The 18803-nt window shown below is 36.8% G+C and overlaps 1 protein-coding gene across 1 annotated transcript in view; it reads left to right on the forward strand.

Moving 5' to 3' along the window:
- Window positions 1-18803, forward strand: part of RAB11FIP2 (RAB11 family interacting protein 2) — a 31093-nt gene that overhangs the window by 780 nt on the left and 11510 nt on the right. Inside the window, exons 2-3 of the mRNA XM_082309179.1 lie at window positions 11159-11601; window positions 12303-12765. Coding sequence (XP_082165305.1) covers window positions 11159-11601; window positions 12303-12765 — 906 coding nt within the window. The remainder of the gene's footprint in view (window positions 1-11158; window positions 11602-12302; window positions 12766-18803) is intronic.

Raw genomic sequence — 18803 nt, forward strand, 5'->3', positions numbered from 1 at the left:
ATTCTTGTGTGCAACATGAACTCATTACAGTCTGTTTTTCTAAAGATTTTTCTTCGTTCTGCTCAGGGCCATATCCCCATTCAACTCCTACCTCGGTTTGAACCATGTATGAGACTCAGTCTCCATCGAAGCCTGGTGGTGTTCTCTTTAAAAATGTTTTCCTTCAGGTGCTGCAACCAGACGTCTTTAAATATTTTATATTTATGCTTTAGTGGTCAATGAACTGTGACTTGATGAAGGCTTACCACAGCAGCACAGTGCTTTTCTGACCCTGGTTAGTCTTAGGCCGTGATCCTGCAGCCTTCTCTGTACAGCAGGCCTCAACAGAGAAGACTGAAGAGAAATTTCTGCTGTTGTAGTAGCCTCCATCATTACCTACATAAGCCTTTGTCAAATAAAATTGCTATTTGCCAGCAAATTCTGGCACTGGAATGCAATAAAAAAAAAAAAGTACAAACCCAAGGATCACAGCAGTTTATTAGGCTGAACTGTGAACATATCTAACTCTGGGTTCTTCAACTAAATTAGTAAAATTGTTTATAATTTCTAGTTAGGACATGGTTGCATGAAGATGTCCAGTACCGGTGTAATTTATTCTCCAAAGCGTATGGGAATAAACTGTAGGTGTAAGCGTACTGCAGGCATGCCTGTGACTACGTGAGTTGTGTTTGTTTTAGCTACGCTTGTCCCACAGAAGTAGTCTGAGAACAGGACGGAGACCTCCAGGCTAGCTATATGTAGGCAGTGACGTATGAGCGCTGACAAATCTTTCTGCAGTGGTTAAAAAGTTCCTGCCCCGGGTGCCTTTCCTCCTCTAGTGTCTCTTCAGTAGAGTAGAAAGGCTCCTGTGCCCAAATCTCAGCTGTTAAAATTGAAGTCTGGTATTTCTTCTGTTGGTGATGGTGGGTCTATGGTAAGATGCTGGACTTTTGCATCAAGGTGCCTAAGAGGCTGGCATCTTTTCTGTCACTGACTCTGCTGGGGAGGCGTTAGCAGAGTCGGAGCGGGCAGCTGGAGGCAGAAATCAGTACAGTGACACCGGCCAGCTCTTGTTGATCAGACAACTGTTTCTGCAGAAACCATCTCAAAACCTGGTCCAGCTTATGTGCAGTGGCTGAGGTTGAAGGACCACTAAAGACAAGTCAAAGCTGTCTTTGCCCTGGTGTTTGGGGTTTTTTTTTTTGTAAACTAAATTTTTAGCAAAACAATATGTTCACTAACTATATAATAGGGAACAACGTGTCCATGCAGAATCTCTTATGGGTTCATGGTCTGAAATATTATGCTTTTTAATTGCTTATCTTTTTAAGGAAAAAACAGTTATCTTGATGCAATACATGGTAATGCCTGTAGCCTTAGGGTCTTAATTTCTATTTACGCTTGATTCAAGAAGTTTCAGTGCTCTTTAGACATGCATTCTAAATATTCTTTAATCATCAGTTGTAATTATCTTCCAAGTCGTAGGCAACTACTTTAGTTTAACCACCTAGCTGCTCTACAGAAAAAAAGATGAGTGAATGAAGCAGAAACGCTGCTAACTGTAAAAACTTTGTAAGTCTAGGTAGAAATACATATTCAGAAACTGGAGGAAAATACGTAAATTATTCACATATTACTGTGAGTAACAAAACCTCTTTTCCCTTTGGGGAACTGTACGCTTTTGCAGCAATTTTAGCAGAAGTAGTATTGGAGTCTTACAAAATTATTGCAAAAATTCATAAGTGGGGTAATTAACACAGTCCTTATGCTAGTTAAATAAACATTCAGATCTCTTCAGTATTTTTATATGAAGTTGTGCTTAGCAGGGCTTCATAGGTGTTCTTTATTTTTTCATTTCTTTCTCTGAAGTGTGAGAGAGGAACTCGCGCTGTGTAAACGTGCAGCGGTGCTTCCCTAGACCACCGCTGAAATTACCAGGGCTCTGCCTGCGAGCTGTACTGCAGAAGGTGGGGGTCTATGGGGAAAATTTTACAAACAGCCTAAGTCGTATTTTCAGAAGTTACTCGAGCATTTAAGATTGCAGATCTTATTAAAAGTTGATGGGTGTTAGGCTTCTAGAGCCGAACAGCCGTACTTGTAAAAGTCTTATATACGTGTAAAAGTGCGGATAGGCGGTTAGTGGGATTTTTGGCAGCACGTGCTCACTTAATGTTGATTTAAATTCTTATGAGAGAGGAGCCACTGAAAGTCCAGTTTTCCTGTCGGTGTCTTTAGGTGCTTGGAAACCTAGAAAATGTCCTTTTTGAAACTCACTTTTGAAAAAATAATTCAGAGTCCTTAAGCGTTTAGAGGATTTTGAAGTTATCAGGGTTGTCTACTTGTATGCCTTTGTGGAATGTGTGTGTGTTTTTGCTGACTCCTTTAAGCATTAGTTGGAGATGTGGATGCAATATTTGTACGTGTATGTGGGACGAGGGCAAACTTTCAAGAATATATTTGCAAAGGCGATCTCAAACAAAACACTCTTTCTTTTTTTCCTTTTATTAAATCCTTTTTGATACAAAATGTTCCTAGTCCTGTGTTGGCAGTAAACTAAGGGTAATATATTTGGACCCGAAGACCTTTTAGCCGTGACTATGGTGTGGGAACTGAGATACCCAGTGCCTTTCAAGACCAAGTCCAATGTCTTTATTACCAAAGCATTCTGATGGTTGAAAGCTATATTCATTGTTTCAGAAACACTAATCTGTTTTATTAAGCAATGTTTTTACTTTCAAATATGTTCAACAGGCTTGTGGTGTTATTAAATCCAGAGTTATTTTCTCATGTTGATGTAACCTTAACATTTCTTGCTTTGTTTGGGGATGAATGAGATCCAGTTATTTGATGAAGTGTCTATTGGTAATATTTCTACTTTTTAATATATTTAATAGCTTCCTCTTTCCAACACAGCTGTACATATGGTGCTGTAAGAGACAGACTCAAGAGTCACCAGGGTATTGCAAAAAAGATATTTAATATTCTGCACAATGCTGAACCCTGTCAGCAATTCCCTAGTGCTTTTTTAGTAAGGAGGTATGAGAAGTGAAGGCTACCAGCTGATTTTTAATTCCTAGGAAGACCGTGGGGTGTGTGACATTCAGCTTTTTGTGTTTTTTTTTTTTTTAATTTAATATTTTATAATTTGGAAGAAATAAATTTAAAAATTCGCTGCCGCTTCAGAAAAATTATGTTAGGGAAAAATAATCCTTTTTCTGTATAGCTTTTTTTGTTACTTGTTACGCCTTAAGAAAAATACTCTCTGCAGTAAAGTTTTCAGGCAGAGGCCTCATAATAGGATTTGCGCCTCTTGTGCTCTAATAAACTTGATTTCACACAATATTTAAGGGACAAAGCAGTATATTTACTGTAATTTGATAGTGAAAATTTTGTACGCACCATCACGCAATGTCCTTTCACTTTCTTTCTGAAACCAATGATTTTTCAAATTCTTAAAAGTGAAAATTCCTGGAACGGTTAGATCCAGATGTGGCTCACATGGTCCCTTACTAGGTCTCTTCCTGAGACTTCAGCCAAAGCATCTGCAGAATCCTAGTTCGTTTTCTTTCTCTGTTGATGCAGAAGTGCCCATCACACTGTGCTGGCTTTGTAAATTTGTGCCTCTAGCATCGCTGCTGTAGTTGGAAATGGACAGGCTCTTTTCACTTCTGCTCTTTTCTCCAGAGTTGAAAACTAGGCTCCAGATGCTGAGAGGGTTTACTGAGTTTTTTAACAGTTCAAAAAGCTTGGGAGATACTGCTTTATTGGGAGTATATTTAACATAAGTTTTCAGATCTTCGGTTTCAGACATGGTTTTATTTTTTGCGGTAAAGTCCTGTGGGTTTTTTTAATTCATCCTGAGAAATACATGACAATTGTTTTGGTCTGTTGTTGCAGAAAAAATATACCTCTTTTGCTCTTGCAGTTTAAATGTAAATGATGATCAATGAATGTGTTGTTTTAAAGCATATATACATTTTTGTAACAATTTCAATTCAGTTATAATGCGTAGTTGCCTTAATACTGCTGATGATCTGACAATGCGTAACATCAAAACAAATTTTTGAGTTATCATGGAATAAAAAAATAATCATTCACTGACATGTCTTAATTTACTGAAGTATTTTTCAGTAGTTTTTCTTCATGACTGTGCTTAGTTTTTTTTTCTCCTGTGTGCTAAATGAACACAGCAATAGAAGAACAGGTTTCCGTTAGCTTTCACCATGATGTTACTTATTTCATTGACGTTTGCTTCATCCTTGTTGTTCTCTAATTCCATACTATTTATTGCATGTTCCTTTATTGGCTTTCCTGGAGAGCTAACGTTGTTATACCTTCAGCTGATTTAAGATGCAACACTTGTCTGGAATGTTATAAATTTCAGGGGGGCAGGCAATGGTAGAGTTACTATTTCTTAGGGAAATTTTGCTGGAGGAGACATTTTTTATTTGTGACTCAATTCCCCCTTTCCCTGGTTTCTATAATACCTCAACAATTTCCCCCCCTGCCCCCACCCCAAATTGCAGCAGTGTTGTAAAATTGCATATTTGAGCATAGTACAGTGAAGGAATCTTGGCCTTATCCAAGATGCTTCTCCTCTGCTTACATCAATTATATAAAATAGTCAAAACCAGCTTCTCGGCAAACAAAAAGAATTAACGATTGACCACGATCAATACCCCTGTGTTGTAAGCACTTATGCTTTAGTGCTGCTGAGCTTCCTGAAAGATATGAAAATTGTGCGACGTCCTCCAAATTAATGTGAATTCCTTCTTGGCCGCCTCCCTCCTGGCTATGGACAGGTTCCCCCTTCGCCTGCCTCTGCCCTGTCCTCGTTCTCATCTGTAGCAGCATAAGCAAGAGGCAGGCGCTCGAGTAGGCGGCTTCAAATGCAACTTGAATTATGAACAAGCAAACAACTACTAGTAAACAGCTAGTAAGATTGTCAAGGACTCGGTGCTTGTTAATGAATAGTGCCTTTTTAAAAAATAATTCTACAAAACGTAACGCATTATAAACATTATTTACTATTTTTGAGTCTTAAATTTAGTTTAAACCAGAAAAAGGCATTTTAGGTGATAAAACTAAATAGTAGTGGAAATGTCAGACTGTAACAGAAATTATCAAAATGTTGTGGTTAAAGTATGAGAAAAAAACTCGTTCCACTCTAGTCAAAAGTGGGAAGAGTAGGAAGAGTAGGAAGTGTGAAATTTGTTAAAGGCGCAGTAATAATGAGCATCCTGGGGGATCCATAAGGATTTGCGCTGTTGCTTTCGTGGTACAATTAAGTAAAAGTAAAAAAAAAATGAAGGAACGTTAGTAGTGAGGAACAGAAGAGAAAGATGGTTATGGGGGAAAACAAAAAGTTGCGCCCAGTTGTAGATTTATGAGATTATAGCAGTATTTTCAAATTACCTAGTAGTATTCCCAGCACTTACATTTTTGCAACAAATGCAAGCACATCCTCTGAATAAGTCATAATTCTGAGTCAGAGTCTGAGTGCCATCTGGATTGAAATACTTCTCCATTTTCTGTGTACACACACACACGCTTGCACACACACTCAACTGAAATAACTGGTCTTAGTTCTCATACCTTCAGTTATTTTGTTTCTAAAATAAAAGTTTGCACGCAGTCTTTAGCCAAAATAGTAAGTAAACTAAGACCACTTAATTCCTTTGATTCCTGTTGATGTTAGCTAACCCCTTAGTAAGGGTGTTGGGGTATGTGTCAGTTCCCATATGTTTTGTGGTGTTGCGATGTCACTCTGTAATATTTATTTTTAAACTCTACTTTGTATATCTCATTTCAGTTGGCTTCCAGAAAGTAATAGTATTCATCTTTGTGAATGTCATCGCTTATTTTAATAAATAATCTATTTTTGTCTTCATTTCCCCTCATACACAGTGTAGTCTGTGCTCAGCCCCTTGCCTTAATTTTCCTACTTACTGACATTTGGGACAGTCTTTCGGTATGGTATCTGAGTGATTTATCACAAAACATACTTCTGCATTTTTCAAAGTGGATTTGCTGCTAATGAAAATGTTAGATGGTTCTGGGCTTTGGATGTTGCTTTTTATCCATTAGCTGTGGACGTTTATGTTAGTGGGATTTTGTGAAGCAAGTTTCTTCAGTGTATCTAGCTTGAACCTAGTAATCTAAGATGAAGAAGTACTTCTTTCCTGTGACAGCTGATGGACTTGTCCTATCATTGGGATTTTGATGGTCTTTTATAGGGGTAGTTTTAGAAGTACCTGCTGGTGTGGAAAATTCTCCTTGTCACTGTGTAGCAGATTAAAGTTACTTAGCAGATCAGGATGCTGATTTTACCTGTAAAATCAAGGTTAGAAGCCTTGTGGATGCTGTGATGGTTATGTGGCTTTTTGCAGAATTCCTTCAGTAATTTGTGAATTAAAATAAAGATTTTGCAAAAATCTTTGGGTGCAATCTAATGATTTCAGCAAAGCAAAATTAGATCAGCTCAATAGATATGTACTGCTAGAGTGAAGGCAGAGTGGCGTATTTGAGACGTGGCAAAATGAGTGGAAAAATTCCTTTAGTACTTTCCATCTTCGGCACTGGCAAGAAGACGGAGTCAGGAGGTCATCTGTCATGCACAGGTTGAATGTGCTGGCTAGGAGACTTCTAATTCCTGTTGAAATTGGTAGACTAAGTACCCCAGTGGTTTTGGAGGCTGTTAAAGTTTTAAGTATATAATTAAAATGTAATTAAAATTACATGGTGGTTTTTCATACCCATACTGTTACTATTTTTCTTACCCATACTGTCAACCTATCCTGCTCGCTGTTACATAGTGAGCAGAATAGATTGAGTGATGCTTTTTCAAAGAAGAGAGAGGGCTAAGACTTGGAACTGTCAAATTCTGTGGCAGATTTGGAGGATAAGATGTGACAACATCAGCTTTCTCCTATTAGGAGAAGAGAAACAAGATACTGGTTTCAAAATATTTGTTGAATGCAGAATGAAGGATGTAATGAGAATAGTACAGATAAGCAAAAGTGAGTTGGAAAACCAAGTTAATGGGGAAAAAAATGAAATCAGAAAAAGGCGCGGAAGAGAACGGTTGCAGAAATTGTTGAAAATGTAAGTATGTTTGTAGATCGCTAGCTATCTAAATGGCATAGGCAGGCCAGAATTTTGTTACTTGCTCATTTATAGTAACTTACTTTAGTTTTTCTCCTTCACTCTTCCTGTCTCCCTTTACTAAGATAAAGGGTTCAGTACTGCTAATACTACGCAATTTACTTTAATAGTCTGCAGAAGATGGTTATTGTCTTTCTTAGAAATAAGGGAGTTTGCTTTTTCTGCTCCTAATTGTAGGTATGGCCAAAATTGAGTAATTTTGTCATGATTAGAAAATAGCCATGTTTCTTCAGAGAGGGGTTTAGTTTTTCAGGGCTGACTGGTCAGCAGGATTTTTCTTATTCAGCCTTGAATGTTGATCTTCTCTTTATGTGTTCAAAAAAATTGTCAGCATACAGCGTGGCAATTTATATTACTTACAAAATAAAAATGATCAGAAACCTGTGCGAGACAGGCAAAGCCCATTAGCGCACTCAAAAACAGATGAGAAAAAGAAGCCAGGGTTGTTCTGATGGAAAGCATAGGGGAAAAGTCGAAATTAGAGGGTGTATGGAGGATGTTGTCCTACGGAACATTTGAAGGTGAGAGCAAGAAGTATGAATGTGATTCAGAAGGCAATAGGGCTTCCTTTGAAGTTGGGAAAATTTGCCAGACTTTGTACAAGGTCTGTTTAAATAAAGACTGTCTGCAAGACTGGATGTAATATTTGGTTATTAAATAAAAGGGCATCTGCTCTCATAAAAGCCACCCTGTTTTGTTCGTGTATGTTATTGGCTATTTTCCTACTTTGTACAGGCTTTCTATAGAATAAGCTCATGGCAGCCTGACAAATGGAGCATTTATTGTGGCTAACAGTACTGTAAACAAAACCAAAATAGCAAGTTTTATTGGCTTTTATAATACATTACAATTTTTTAAATTGGCAGTGGTATAGTGGAATTTAGTATTTTAGGACCCAAATGTTGTTATCTGAAAACAGTGGACTTCATTTTCCAGTTCTTTTTCCTATTATATGCAGCGCTGTTTTTTCTATTTGTTGCTCACGCCCATTTGTTGTAGAAACCGATTGTAATAAGAAACATTTACAGACTCGGTTGCTCATTCACGTGCAGCTCCACACAAATGCATTGCCTGCATTTGTTCTCGTCTGTTTAAAAAAGTAATTATTCACCTTTGAATTTGAAGGAAATCATGATTTGAGTCTGCTTCTCATATTGTCTTGTTATGAGCTGAAGCATATGGAACCTTCATTATAACTAAAACAAGATAAACTCTCCAAGGTAACAAAGAAACCTCCTTGAAATGCCTATGAAAATTAAATATCTGTCTTTTATACAAAGATTTGATCCAGCAGTCATTATTCAAATAGAAATTCCACTGAAGTCCGGAGGAATTCTGCTGGAATAAAGAGTTTGTGATTAAATTCTGTTGGAATCAGTAGTAGTGTTGAACCTGGTCCCTGCAGGTATGAGGTCCAGTCCCTTATGCCGTTCTGGTATCTTCCTAGGGTAAGGAGAGTTTTTTGTTTTCCCAGCTGAACTTACTTTTAGTGTCAAGTTCTTCAAAGTCTACTTTGAAAACAAATGTGCAAGCTGCAAAGGCAATGTATTAGTTGTGTGCTGGAATTCTCTCCTTCAGACCTGGTGAATGTCAAAATAGTATGCGGAGGTATGCTGTTAGCAGGTGAGTACTGGTAGTGACACAGAGTGGTTGTTGATTCATGATAAGAATGTCAATAATTGAGTTAAATTAAGTTTTAAAAGAAAAGGCTTTCTTCCACAGCAAAAGCTTAAGAATTTATGTCCTGATGTTGTTCTAAAAAAAGTTAGCAAGTGTCATACATCAGTTTAAAGTTTTAGTAATTCCTAAGTAGAAACATCTGAAAATTCAGCAATCGTATCAGAGATCCAGTATTAACGTTTGAGACGTGTGAGGGGAGGGAAAGAGGGAGAAGGGGAATCTCTTTTCCTACAGTGTAGGCTGAGCCATTAAATTTGAATGTCAAAAAGTGAGGTCCTCTGCCTGTTAAGCCTCTTAAAACACTCATAAGCCTTATGTAAGTTTATGTTTAGTGTCTGTCTAAGGAGTCATGGGGAGGACTTTCTCAGTTATAGGGTGGGTTTTGGTTTGGGGGTTTTTTTCTGCACAGGCAAGATCTGTCTGAGCAAGGGCTTGCTCATTATGGCTGTGTATTGTTTTTATTTTTTTAAGAGAATATATGAACATATTTTCTTTTAAAGAAGAGTTTTAAAGAAAGTTGGCTATCTTGTCTTCCAGTTTTTGCGATATTATATATCACAAAAAAGACTTACTCTTGGTTCTGTTGTGTGTGTTTTCTGTAACGACTCTATAGGTGACTTAAAGTGTTTCTGGAATCAGTTACCAAGAAGTGAAACATTATTAACTAAAAGGAAAAACGATCCATCTTCTTCAGACACATAACCTATTTCAGGTTTTGCATTTCATTTAAAATACGTAAATGAAGTTACCTCACAACAGAAGAAAAACTTTCTTCCTAAAGGTTTAATTGTCCTTTACCAGTTTGAACTTCTGGATCTGCTGGTCTGGATTCAAGTTGTCCAGTGCCGGGACAGAGAAGGTCTGACATTTCTTAATTATTCTGGTTTAGTATGGGATATAAAACCTTTTGGACATCACAGAGCAACAAAAAAAAAGTCATAATACTCTTTATCCTTTTGTTATTTCTTTGGTGGGTCACTTTTAGAAGTATTTTGTCAACACAGAAAATAGTATCTCTGCCTGAAAATTTGATTGCAGCTGTCACCTTTAAAAATATTTATGAAATCTGAAAGGAAATTGAGGGTTATTTTTCTCCTTTCCTGACCTTGTTTTCTGTATTTGGCAGTATTGAATAATGTATGTATAACTGCATGATCAATTTTGCATCTGTGCTGATAGGCAATTTCATTTCTTAGTCTCCAGTTCAAAAGTTACTTTATTGCGATAACGCACTGTTGTGTTAGCATGCATGCATGCGTTTCTCCTGACAGTGGGCTTAGAGCACTTCTTTGGAGCTGGCGGATCTGAAATATGCCCTTGTGCCCTTTTTGGGATAGGAAAAGGCTGTTGATGATGGGTGTGGAGAAGGGATCGCCTGTCAGTCCTTCATTTAGGTGAAGGAAGATTGAGCCATAATTCTGCAGGTGCTTCCATGGGACAGTGGAGCACCATAGGGAATGAGTAAGACGCTTGGATAATGATAAAGCCTTTATTGGACCTGGCAAAGAAGCACACTTGGCTTTTTGAAACAGATGATCACACCTTTGATCTCTTTTCAAGGAGTGGGGGTTTATGTCATGGTTCCAAAGCCTGTGGAAATATTTCTGAAACTAATCCTACTGGTGACCTGCAAAAGAAAGGGTGGGTGTTACATACACCTACGCACTCGCTGTTCTGCCACCGGTGCTCGTGGAGTTACCGTCAACGTTAGTAGGGGTTGCAGTTGCAGAACTGAAATGATGGTTGACTATTCAGCGGTCTCAGATATTTCTTTGCTAGTGCTACTGCAGTTGACATAAATCTTAACCAGTGGTTAGAAGGAAGGGACAGAGGTGAAAAATGTTTGCTAGCATATAAACCTGAGCAAAATCAAAGGAGAAAAGGTTACTAGATGTAATATTTGCCACATAGTATGCATTCAGGTATTATACATCACTGCTAAATAAAGGCCACTTGAAAAATATCAAGTGTTCTTTTAAATAGCAACATAAAATGTATTTGTATTTATAATTAGCATTAGATACAAATTCTCCTTAGTAAGCAGATGTGAGCCCGTTGGCTTTGATGAAGTTTAGTAAGCTTCCCCAGAGTTGATTTTGGTTCTCAAAACAGCTGAACACTGCTTTGAGCTTCGTGCTTGCTTAGTTATTAAGTTTTCTCTTCAAAAACAAATACAGACTAAAAAGTTTTTCAGGACAGGAATGTTTTAATTTTTGGTATGGAATTCGGTTTTCATATTTTAAATTGTATTAGGCAGATATATTAACCAACTAACCAGAGTTTAATGACTAGCCTCCAGAAAACACAACTTAACTTGCTCTTTTTCTCCTTTAAGGTGGTTTCCCCTAGAGTCCAGACAAGGGAAGAGAACTAAAGACAGAGGAGAAATAAAGGTCAATATTCAGTTTATGAGGAATAACATGACAGCAAGTATGTTTGATTTGTCAATGAAGGACAAAACCAAATCCCCTTTTGCTAAACTAAAAGACAAAATGAAGGGTCGAAAAAACGATGGGACGTTTTCGGATACATCCTCTGCAATCATCCCAAGTACTCACATACCTGATGCAAACGTAGAGGTATGTAGCGGTGAAGTACAAATGAAATCAAAACCAAAAAAACCTTTCCTTTTGGGACCTCAGCGGCTATCCTCAGCTCATTCGATGTCAGATTTAACAGGATCACACGTCTCCTCGGAGAAAATGAAATCCAGCACAGTTGGCTACTCTCATCTTTTCAGGCGTCAGCTAGAATCTTTTGGTTCGGTTGATGAAGGTGGTAAGTAAAAGTCCTGACCATTATAATTATAGTTCACTGCTCTTAGAGCATTCAGAAGTATGTTTCTTTAATTTATGAAGCAATTACAAGGCCAAAAAGTTAAGAATTATTGCTGGCCTATTTTTTTTTTCACTTCCATTAGTTGGTGGTAACTCGTAATTGCCGTTTCTGAGCATAAGAAATAACTTTTATTGGTCATAATGTATGGTAATTTAGCATTTTTCTTCTTATGTCCTCATTGGAGAGTATGTTGTAGTGAAGCATTGCTTTCTAGAGGGAACTCTAGGCAAAATAGCATCTTGTGAAAAACAGAAGTCTGTTTAAAAAGTTGAAAATTATCACCAAAGTTTTAAACCTGATGTATACAAAGAACTGAAAATACTTTTCGTTGTTCAAAGTTATGATGCAGCGACTGTTGCTTTCTGGAATGGCACACTAGTCATAGCTGTCTTCTTTGTAGGACTTAGTTTTCAGACAGGAAACAAGAATTTGCTGTAGTGTCTGTCCATAAACATTTCGCAACCACGAAGTCAAGGCCACAGCTGTTCATTTTTTTTTTAAATAGCTTAGTTACTCAGCAGTGTTTTGAACTGCGACTCAATTGCAAAGCTTCTAGACCTAAGCTAAAATGGGTTCTCTGCATGTCATAGACTATGATATAGTGTCTCATTGATAATATACTAATGACAGATTGTTTGCAGGGAGTCTAAAATCTCCACATAGAAGGACACTAAGTGTTGATACTTCTAAAACGAACCAGCTTGACAGCACAGTTGATGAAACTGCACTTGAAGCACAAAATGACCCATTTACCAATGTGAGTGCTTCGTTACCCCAAAAATTTGCTACACTGCCAAGACAGAAGAATCCATTTGAGGAAAGCTCAGCAACATGGGATCAAAACTTAAGTCTGTTTTCCAAACCTGTCGAAATCAGAAAAGAAATTAAAAAAGAGAAAAAAGAGAAAGTTAGTCTTTTTGAAAGAGTGACTGGAAAAAAAGATAGCAAGAAGTCAGATAAACTTAGCAACGGGGGATCGGACAGTTCTACTGACTTGAAATCACCTAGTGCGTTTGGTGAAACTCATCAGGAGAGTTTTGATTATGATTCAACGAATCCATTTATGACAAACTTCAAGCCTACAAGCATGTTGCCATCTTCAAGGTAGGTTTTTGCTGTATTTCGATCTGATATCTTGAACATGTTATATAAATGAAAACGTGAAGTGTTGAGGAACACAGTCTTTGTGCTTTATATATGTTTATATCATTGCTCATCTAAGTAAAAGTTAGGAACTTTTTATATAGTTTGATCTTTTCTTACTTCATTTTGAAATCACATTTATGCTACTAATATGTACTGTGAATGTTCTTGGGTACTTGCGTTTGTGGAAGACCTTGTTCAGACTTCAGAATGGGCTCTTCCTGAAAATCTGCTTTCACTGAACACTGATCGTTAATTATTGCATTGCCCTAAGTCAACGTTTTAGAAGGAAAAGTTTCAAGTCTAAGGGAAAGATGAAACGGAATAAATAAAAGGGTGAATAAAATGTAAGTAATGAAAACAAATCCTGTGGCTGTCACCATTTGGGAAAAAAATGGATTTAGATTCTAGACATCAAAGCACAAGAATTGAAGACCATTCTGTTTCTAAATGAGAGCACCCACATGGGCACTTACCACGCTCGAATTCATTTGCCTCACTGTAGCTTTGCTGAGTTCCTATGTATTCAAGTCATTGCACAAGGCAGCAGTTTATGTGCAAAGCAGAGTGAATTAAGTTACAGGGGCTGATAAATATTTAAGCAGTTAATTATTTAACTTCTATTCATTTGCATTCTCATTTTTTCCTGTATATTAATGCCAGAAATTAACAGTCCTTTTTTTACAAGGTAATGATTCATTTCTATTTAATGACTTAAATTTGGTGGAAGTAGAATTTAAAATTAAAGTGCTGCAAACTGGAATTTTAAGGTTGTAAAATATATCACTGTTTTAAATGGAAAACATGATTCTAACAGATTTGCATTTTCCCTGTCTATTAATTCCTTAATTAACGATACAGTAGTATTTTTTTTTAAAGTAATTTGTTTCTTGTTATCTTATTCTTTAAGATTTTAGAACAGATTGATCTTACCCTATCCCAAGTCAGTTTTATTCGTAGATTAGAATGCATGCACTCCTGATTTAAACTTATAATCATTTTCTCAACAAAACTAATCATGGATGTGAATTAGATAACTGAACTGAAATGGAACTGCTATAGAAAAGATTCAGTTGCTAGAAGCTCATACAGACTTCAATGAATTATCTTCTTAGCGTCTTCTACGAGTCAAGTCAGTTGCTAGTGTCTTAAATAACATGTTTACAGACAGAGTCTTAGAATATTATTTATTTAATAAAGGATTTCTCTAGATGAGAGTAAGGTTAGGATGTAGCTTGGATTGTCAGAAGTTAAACTTCCATTTAAATAAGCTCCTTTAAAGAGAAGTAATTTAAATAACAATTAAAATTACATAGCGTTTAATTTTTTTAAAATGAAAAAATGTATTCAGGCAGATGCTAGATACAAGTAGTGAAATCTTTTGAAGTTCTTGAATGCAGTAGATCTTGATAAATATAAATCTTTAATGGTAATCATGATGGACTTTTTTTTCTTTATTTTGTAATTAAAAAGCTCATCACAGTGCCCATTCAGAAGGACTCTAGTCATTTGTTCCCCCTCTTTGTATGAGTCTCTTTTGCTAGTTCTTGACTTTTATGTAAACATGAACTTTTGATAAGACAAATAGATGTTCTGTTATTTTCAAAAAGTCAAAAATAGTAAACATTTTGACCTTTTCTATAAGACAGCTATTATGGAATAATATCTAGCATGCAATAATTTAAGTTAGAAGCTCTTGATTTGTATATGCTCCAGTATTATGTTCCATGAGAATCTTTTAGAATAAGTTCACTTCCTTTCAAATGTATCTTGTACAGTGATTTTCTTTTGAAGTAGAAACTAATACAAAATGTGCATATTTAATAAGTTTACAGTTTAAGTTTACCTTTTATCTGTGGAGGATTTGTTGAATAGAATCCATTTTTAATTTTTCAAACTAGTAATACTGTGAAGAAAGAATTGTATAAATCTGTGGGCACAAAATGAATGAGGTTGAGTTAACACATTCAGTATGCAGAAAGCATACACAGGGAATTTAGACTTTGAGTTGCTTTTTATTTACTCAGCATGCTATTACGCCCTTTTGGATGGATACCATTTCCGCAAGTAAACCAGGCAGTATCTTTTTATTAAGGTGTGTCCAAAATCAGTGTTCTGGTGTGGATGAGGAGTTTGCTTTGCAGGTGGATCTCCCAGTTAACCCCACTTAGCTAAGCCTTTCTTTGAGTGATGAAACGGTCCTGGGGCATGTGAACTGGCTTCCTGTCTGATGAAGCTCAACTGGAAGATGTATGCCAGGAGCACTCTATAGACACAAAAGAGTGGGTGTTCTGTCTGTAGGACCAAGCTGGAGATAGTGCAAAGTGGAAGAAAAAAAACCCACAGCAACCCTCTTCCTCTACCCTCAAAAAAAATGACCAAACCCAACTCCTTCACGTGCAGAGTTTGAAGGTCAGGTTCTTAGCACCAATGAGCCTCTGTCTGTAAAGTTAGTGGGAGTATTTTCGGTGACCTTGGTGAGCTTTGGGTCAGGCTCAAGTCCATCCTAATTAATTGTGTGGTAATGTTGACTAAGCAGTAATGATGTGCGGGACGGCAGCCCATGACGACATCACTAACTGATGGCTAAGTGAGTTGCTGAATAGCACTTCGCTCAACCGGTTGTTAAGTGCTAACTGGCTGTATGCATACTCTGTCGCTAATTACTCTTATTTACTAATTACAAGAATGAAGATAAATACATCTTCCACGTGTTTCTCAGCTGCTGATACAGAAAATGTAGAAGTGGTTCAGCAACAGTTACAGGATTTTTTTTCCTAAAAGCAAGAAGTATCCCAGGATTATTTGAAAATTATTATTTATTTTTATTACTGTTATTTATTATTGTTATTTCAAGAAGGTTTAAGAAGTATTTTGGAAAAGCAAAACAAAACCTGCCTGGTTGTGTATAATACTAGTTGTCAGGAAATCACGAAATATGGACCCCTAATTTCTATTAATCTCTGCCCTGGCAAAGGCTTGTTCTGTGGCTTTGGCTAAATCACTTAGTCTCCCTGCTCCTGATCTGTAAAATGGGGATGGTATTTTGTTACCTCTTACAAATGCTGAGTGGATAAATTAGTATTTTTTAAGGGTTTTATAGATACGGTATTACAGTATTACATAAGTGCTAAGATTGGGGTTTTTTTATTGTCTGGTGTAGGTGTAATATAGATATTTATGAGCTGATTTCTTGACAATTTAAAAATGCTGCAGTCTCATAGTGAAGCAAGAAACGCTGGTTTTGCAAATACTACAAAATCTGTTCATTCCAGAGGATTTATATCATACAGCCAGTGAAGAATTTTTAAGCACACAATATGTCTAGTATTTTTAGCCAGCAGGTACCAATAATAGTTTTGTCTTCGTACTTCTTAATCCACTGCGTTGCAACTTTTACCTAATATTATCTTAAATTGCATTCATTCTTACAATTACTGCTATTGTCAGGGCTCTCAAGAGGTTAATTTGCAGTCAGGAGCCACGTGGATTTTGTATTGAACACAGTTAAAGAAATTGAGGGTACTCCTGGAAAACAAAGATTGTTTTGCACCGTGACCAAACCTTGTGCATCATTTCTCTGAAATTGTTTTGTGTTCAGGAAAATACACTACAGCAGGCTAATAAACTGATGTGAAAATTTCTCAATTTACACCACTTGACAAGTGCTAAAAGAAAAGCATCTTTAATTTTAATGTGTTATTAGGACCTTTTAAAAGAGATTGTACAAGTTATTAACAAGGTCCTCTGAGACAGGAGACGGGTAATTAACAAGACCTACAGAAAGAGAGTTTAGGTAATTAATGAGATCTTAGGCACTGGACACAGGGAAACAAATAGTCCAATATTTAAAGCTGACAGGTTGTTACTAGTCTGATCAAATTCCAGATCTGGGAAACTGAATTGATAGCTGTTCGGGAGCTTTCTGAGAAACATTGTATGTACAATATATATACCCACACACAATATAAGTGTGTGTCTGTATGCACATACATGTGTACATATATAGAGAGAGATAGATTAAAAAAACCTTTTAAAGTAGCACTTCCGTGACCTAAGTAATGTTACACTTAGAGAATCGAAGATCGAGCTTGTGCCTACATACTGGTCACACTTTTATCTCAAGTTCTTGCAATAAATATGTTACATTCTAAGCACTGTGGAAGATGGAATAGCGGAGGAGAAAGAAACATGTATGTTACTAGGATTCACTGTAACAATTATGAATAATGCTCATATTTATAAGATTGGTCAAATGGAGCATAAAATAGAAAAATATTAGTTAATTTTTTTCTTTGTTCTTTTACTGCTTTGGCCTTTTTTAAAAATTGCAACTCAAAAAAAAAAAAAAAAAACAAAAAAACCAACCCTTAAACTCATCTCGTTTGCATCTTTCCGCTTTGTCTGTCGTTTCCAAATGCGGTTGTTTTCTTCAGTGTCTCTCCCCCATACTGTCATCACGTGTAGCCGTTAGAGCTGCCTGCCTCTCCAGTGATGCCTGTTCCAAACAAATCAGTATCTGCAGTTTCATTTTTCCCAATGGATGCAATGTTGAAATAAGCCATTTCAAACATTTGATATGTCCATTACTAGATTTGGGGGGAAAAAAAAAGTGTGGTGCCATGAAAACATGAGGCTCTTGATAACTGAGATGTGTTCAGATCATGTTAAATGGTTAAGTCTAAAGAACAGATGATGTCTGTTACATTTCAGCAAATATTAAAATTTTGTAGGTGTGATGGTCAACTAGTTAGAGAAGCTTTTGCGAAATCATGGTGTTACCCTGAATTTCTAGGTTACTGCTTGTCAGTTGAGCTATGTTAGTAGACCAGGTGCCTGGCTCTAGTCAAGTGCAGTTGTAAAGTAAAACCTGTTAGCTTAAACCACAGTGAAGATAAGTTATTAGTGCAATAACTTCAACATCATCACAGATAAATGACTGTTAAATGGTTTCAGTCTCGCCCGTTACATCCGATATGCCAGAGGCATAGTTACTGGCCACAGCTCCATTGGAATGAACCCCACACATTGCCTGATCAGAGCAAAGGCTTGTAATGGCTGCGTCTTTCTTTACCGAGTAGGTCATCCTTTTCCAGTGTACAATACAACTTACTATTTTTAATTTTCATGTGCCTCGTTCAGAAATGTTGATATCTAACAAGTTTATTACTGTGCTTGCTGGAGTAATAAAGTCTGTTCCAACATTTTAACGTATCTTTCTCTGTTAGTCAAAAAAAGACATCAGGTGAACTATGCTATTTTCAGAATTTGGTTTCCTCTGTCAGTGTTAGCATGACTTATTTTAAGAACAGCGTACTTCTGCATTGCTTTTCTTGAAATTAAAGGACTTTTTTCAGTTCTGTACTGAAATTTGACTAGACTTGTCTCTAGTGAACTGTGATTATCTATAGTGTAGGTAGAATATTGATAGACTATGACACTGCATTAATTATACTGTAGACTGTTAATATTTGTTAATTTGGTGTGGTAAAGCTGTCGGTAGAACATTATTTCAACAAAACAAATACATTACCGGTATGTGATAGGTAACGGGAAACCACAGAACAAGCAGAAGTCATGCAAGGATTCTTGGTCTCCTGGTCTGTCCTGCCCAGACTGTTATCGTCCGATTTAGAAAGATCACTGCGTATGATGAGAGGACAATGAAATCTTGCCCAAAGCTACTACAAAGCAGTGGTCACGGTATTTGGGATATTACTAGGGTGGTTTGGAGCAATCAATTCCTAGAGAGATATTGTAGAAATACTTAGTATTAATCTTGCCTTTTGCAGAGTCTTCACCGGCAATCATGTACTCCTAATTAGTTGTCTGATTTAGGAACACTGTTTGGAAAGTTCATCCTGCTGGCTGCATGACAAGATTTTTTTCAAGCTTTGATTGTCTGTTGGTGCACATTAGGGCATGTGAAAACTTTTTTTAAGTGGATGCACGAGGCATGTTATCTGTCCCAAAGGGGAATGCATTGCCTGTTCTATTTT

The sequence above is a fragment of the Platalea leucorodia genome (genome assembly GCF_965183815.1).
Source record: "Platalea leucorodia genome assembly, chromosome: 4".
In the NCBI taxonomy this organism is placed as follows: domain Eukaryota; kingdom Metazoa; phylum Chordata; class Aves; order Pelecaniformes; family Threskiornithidae; genus Platalea; species Platalea leucorodia.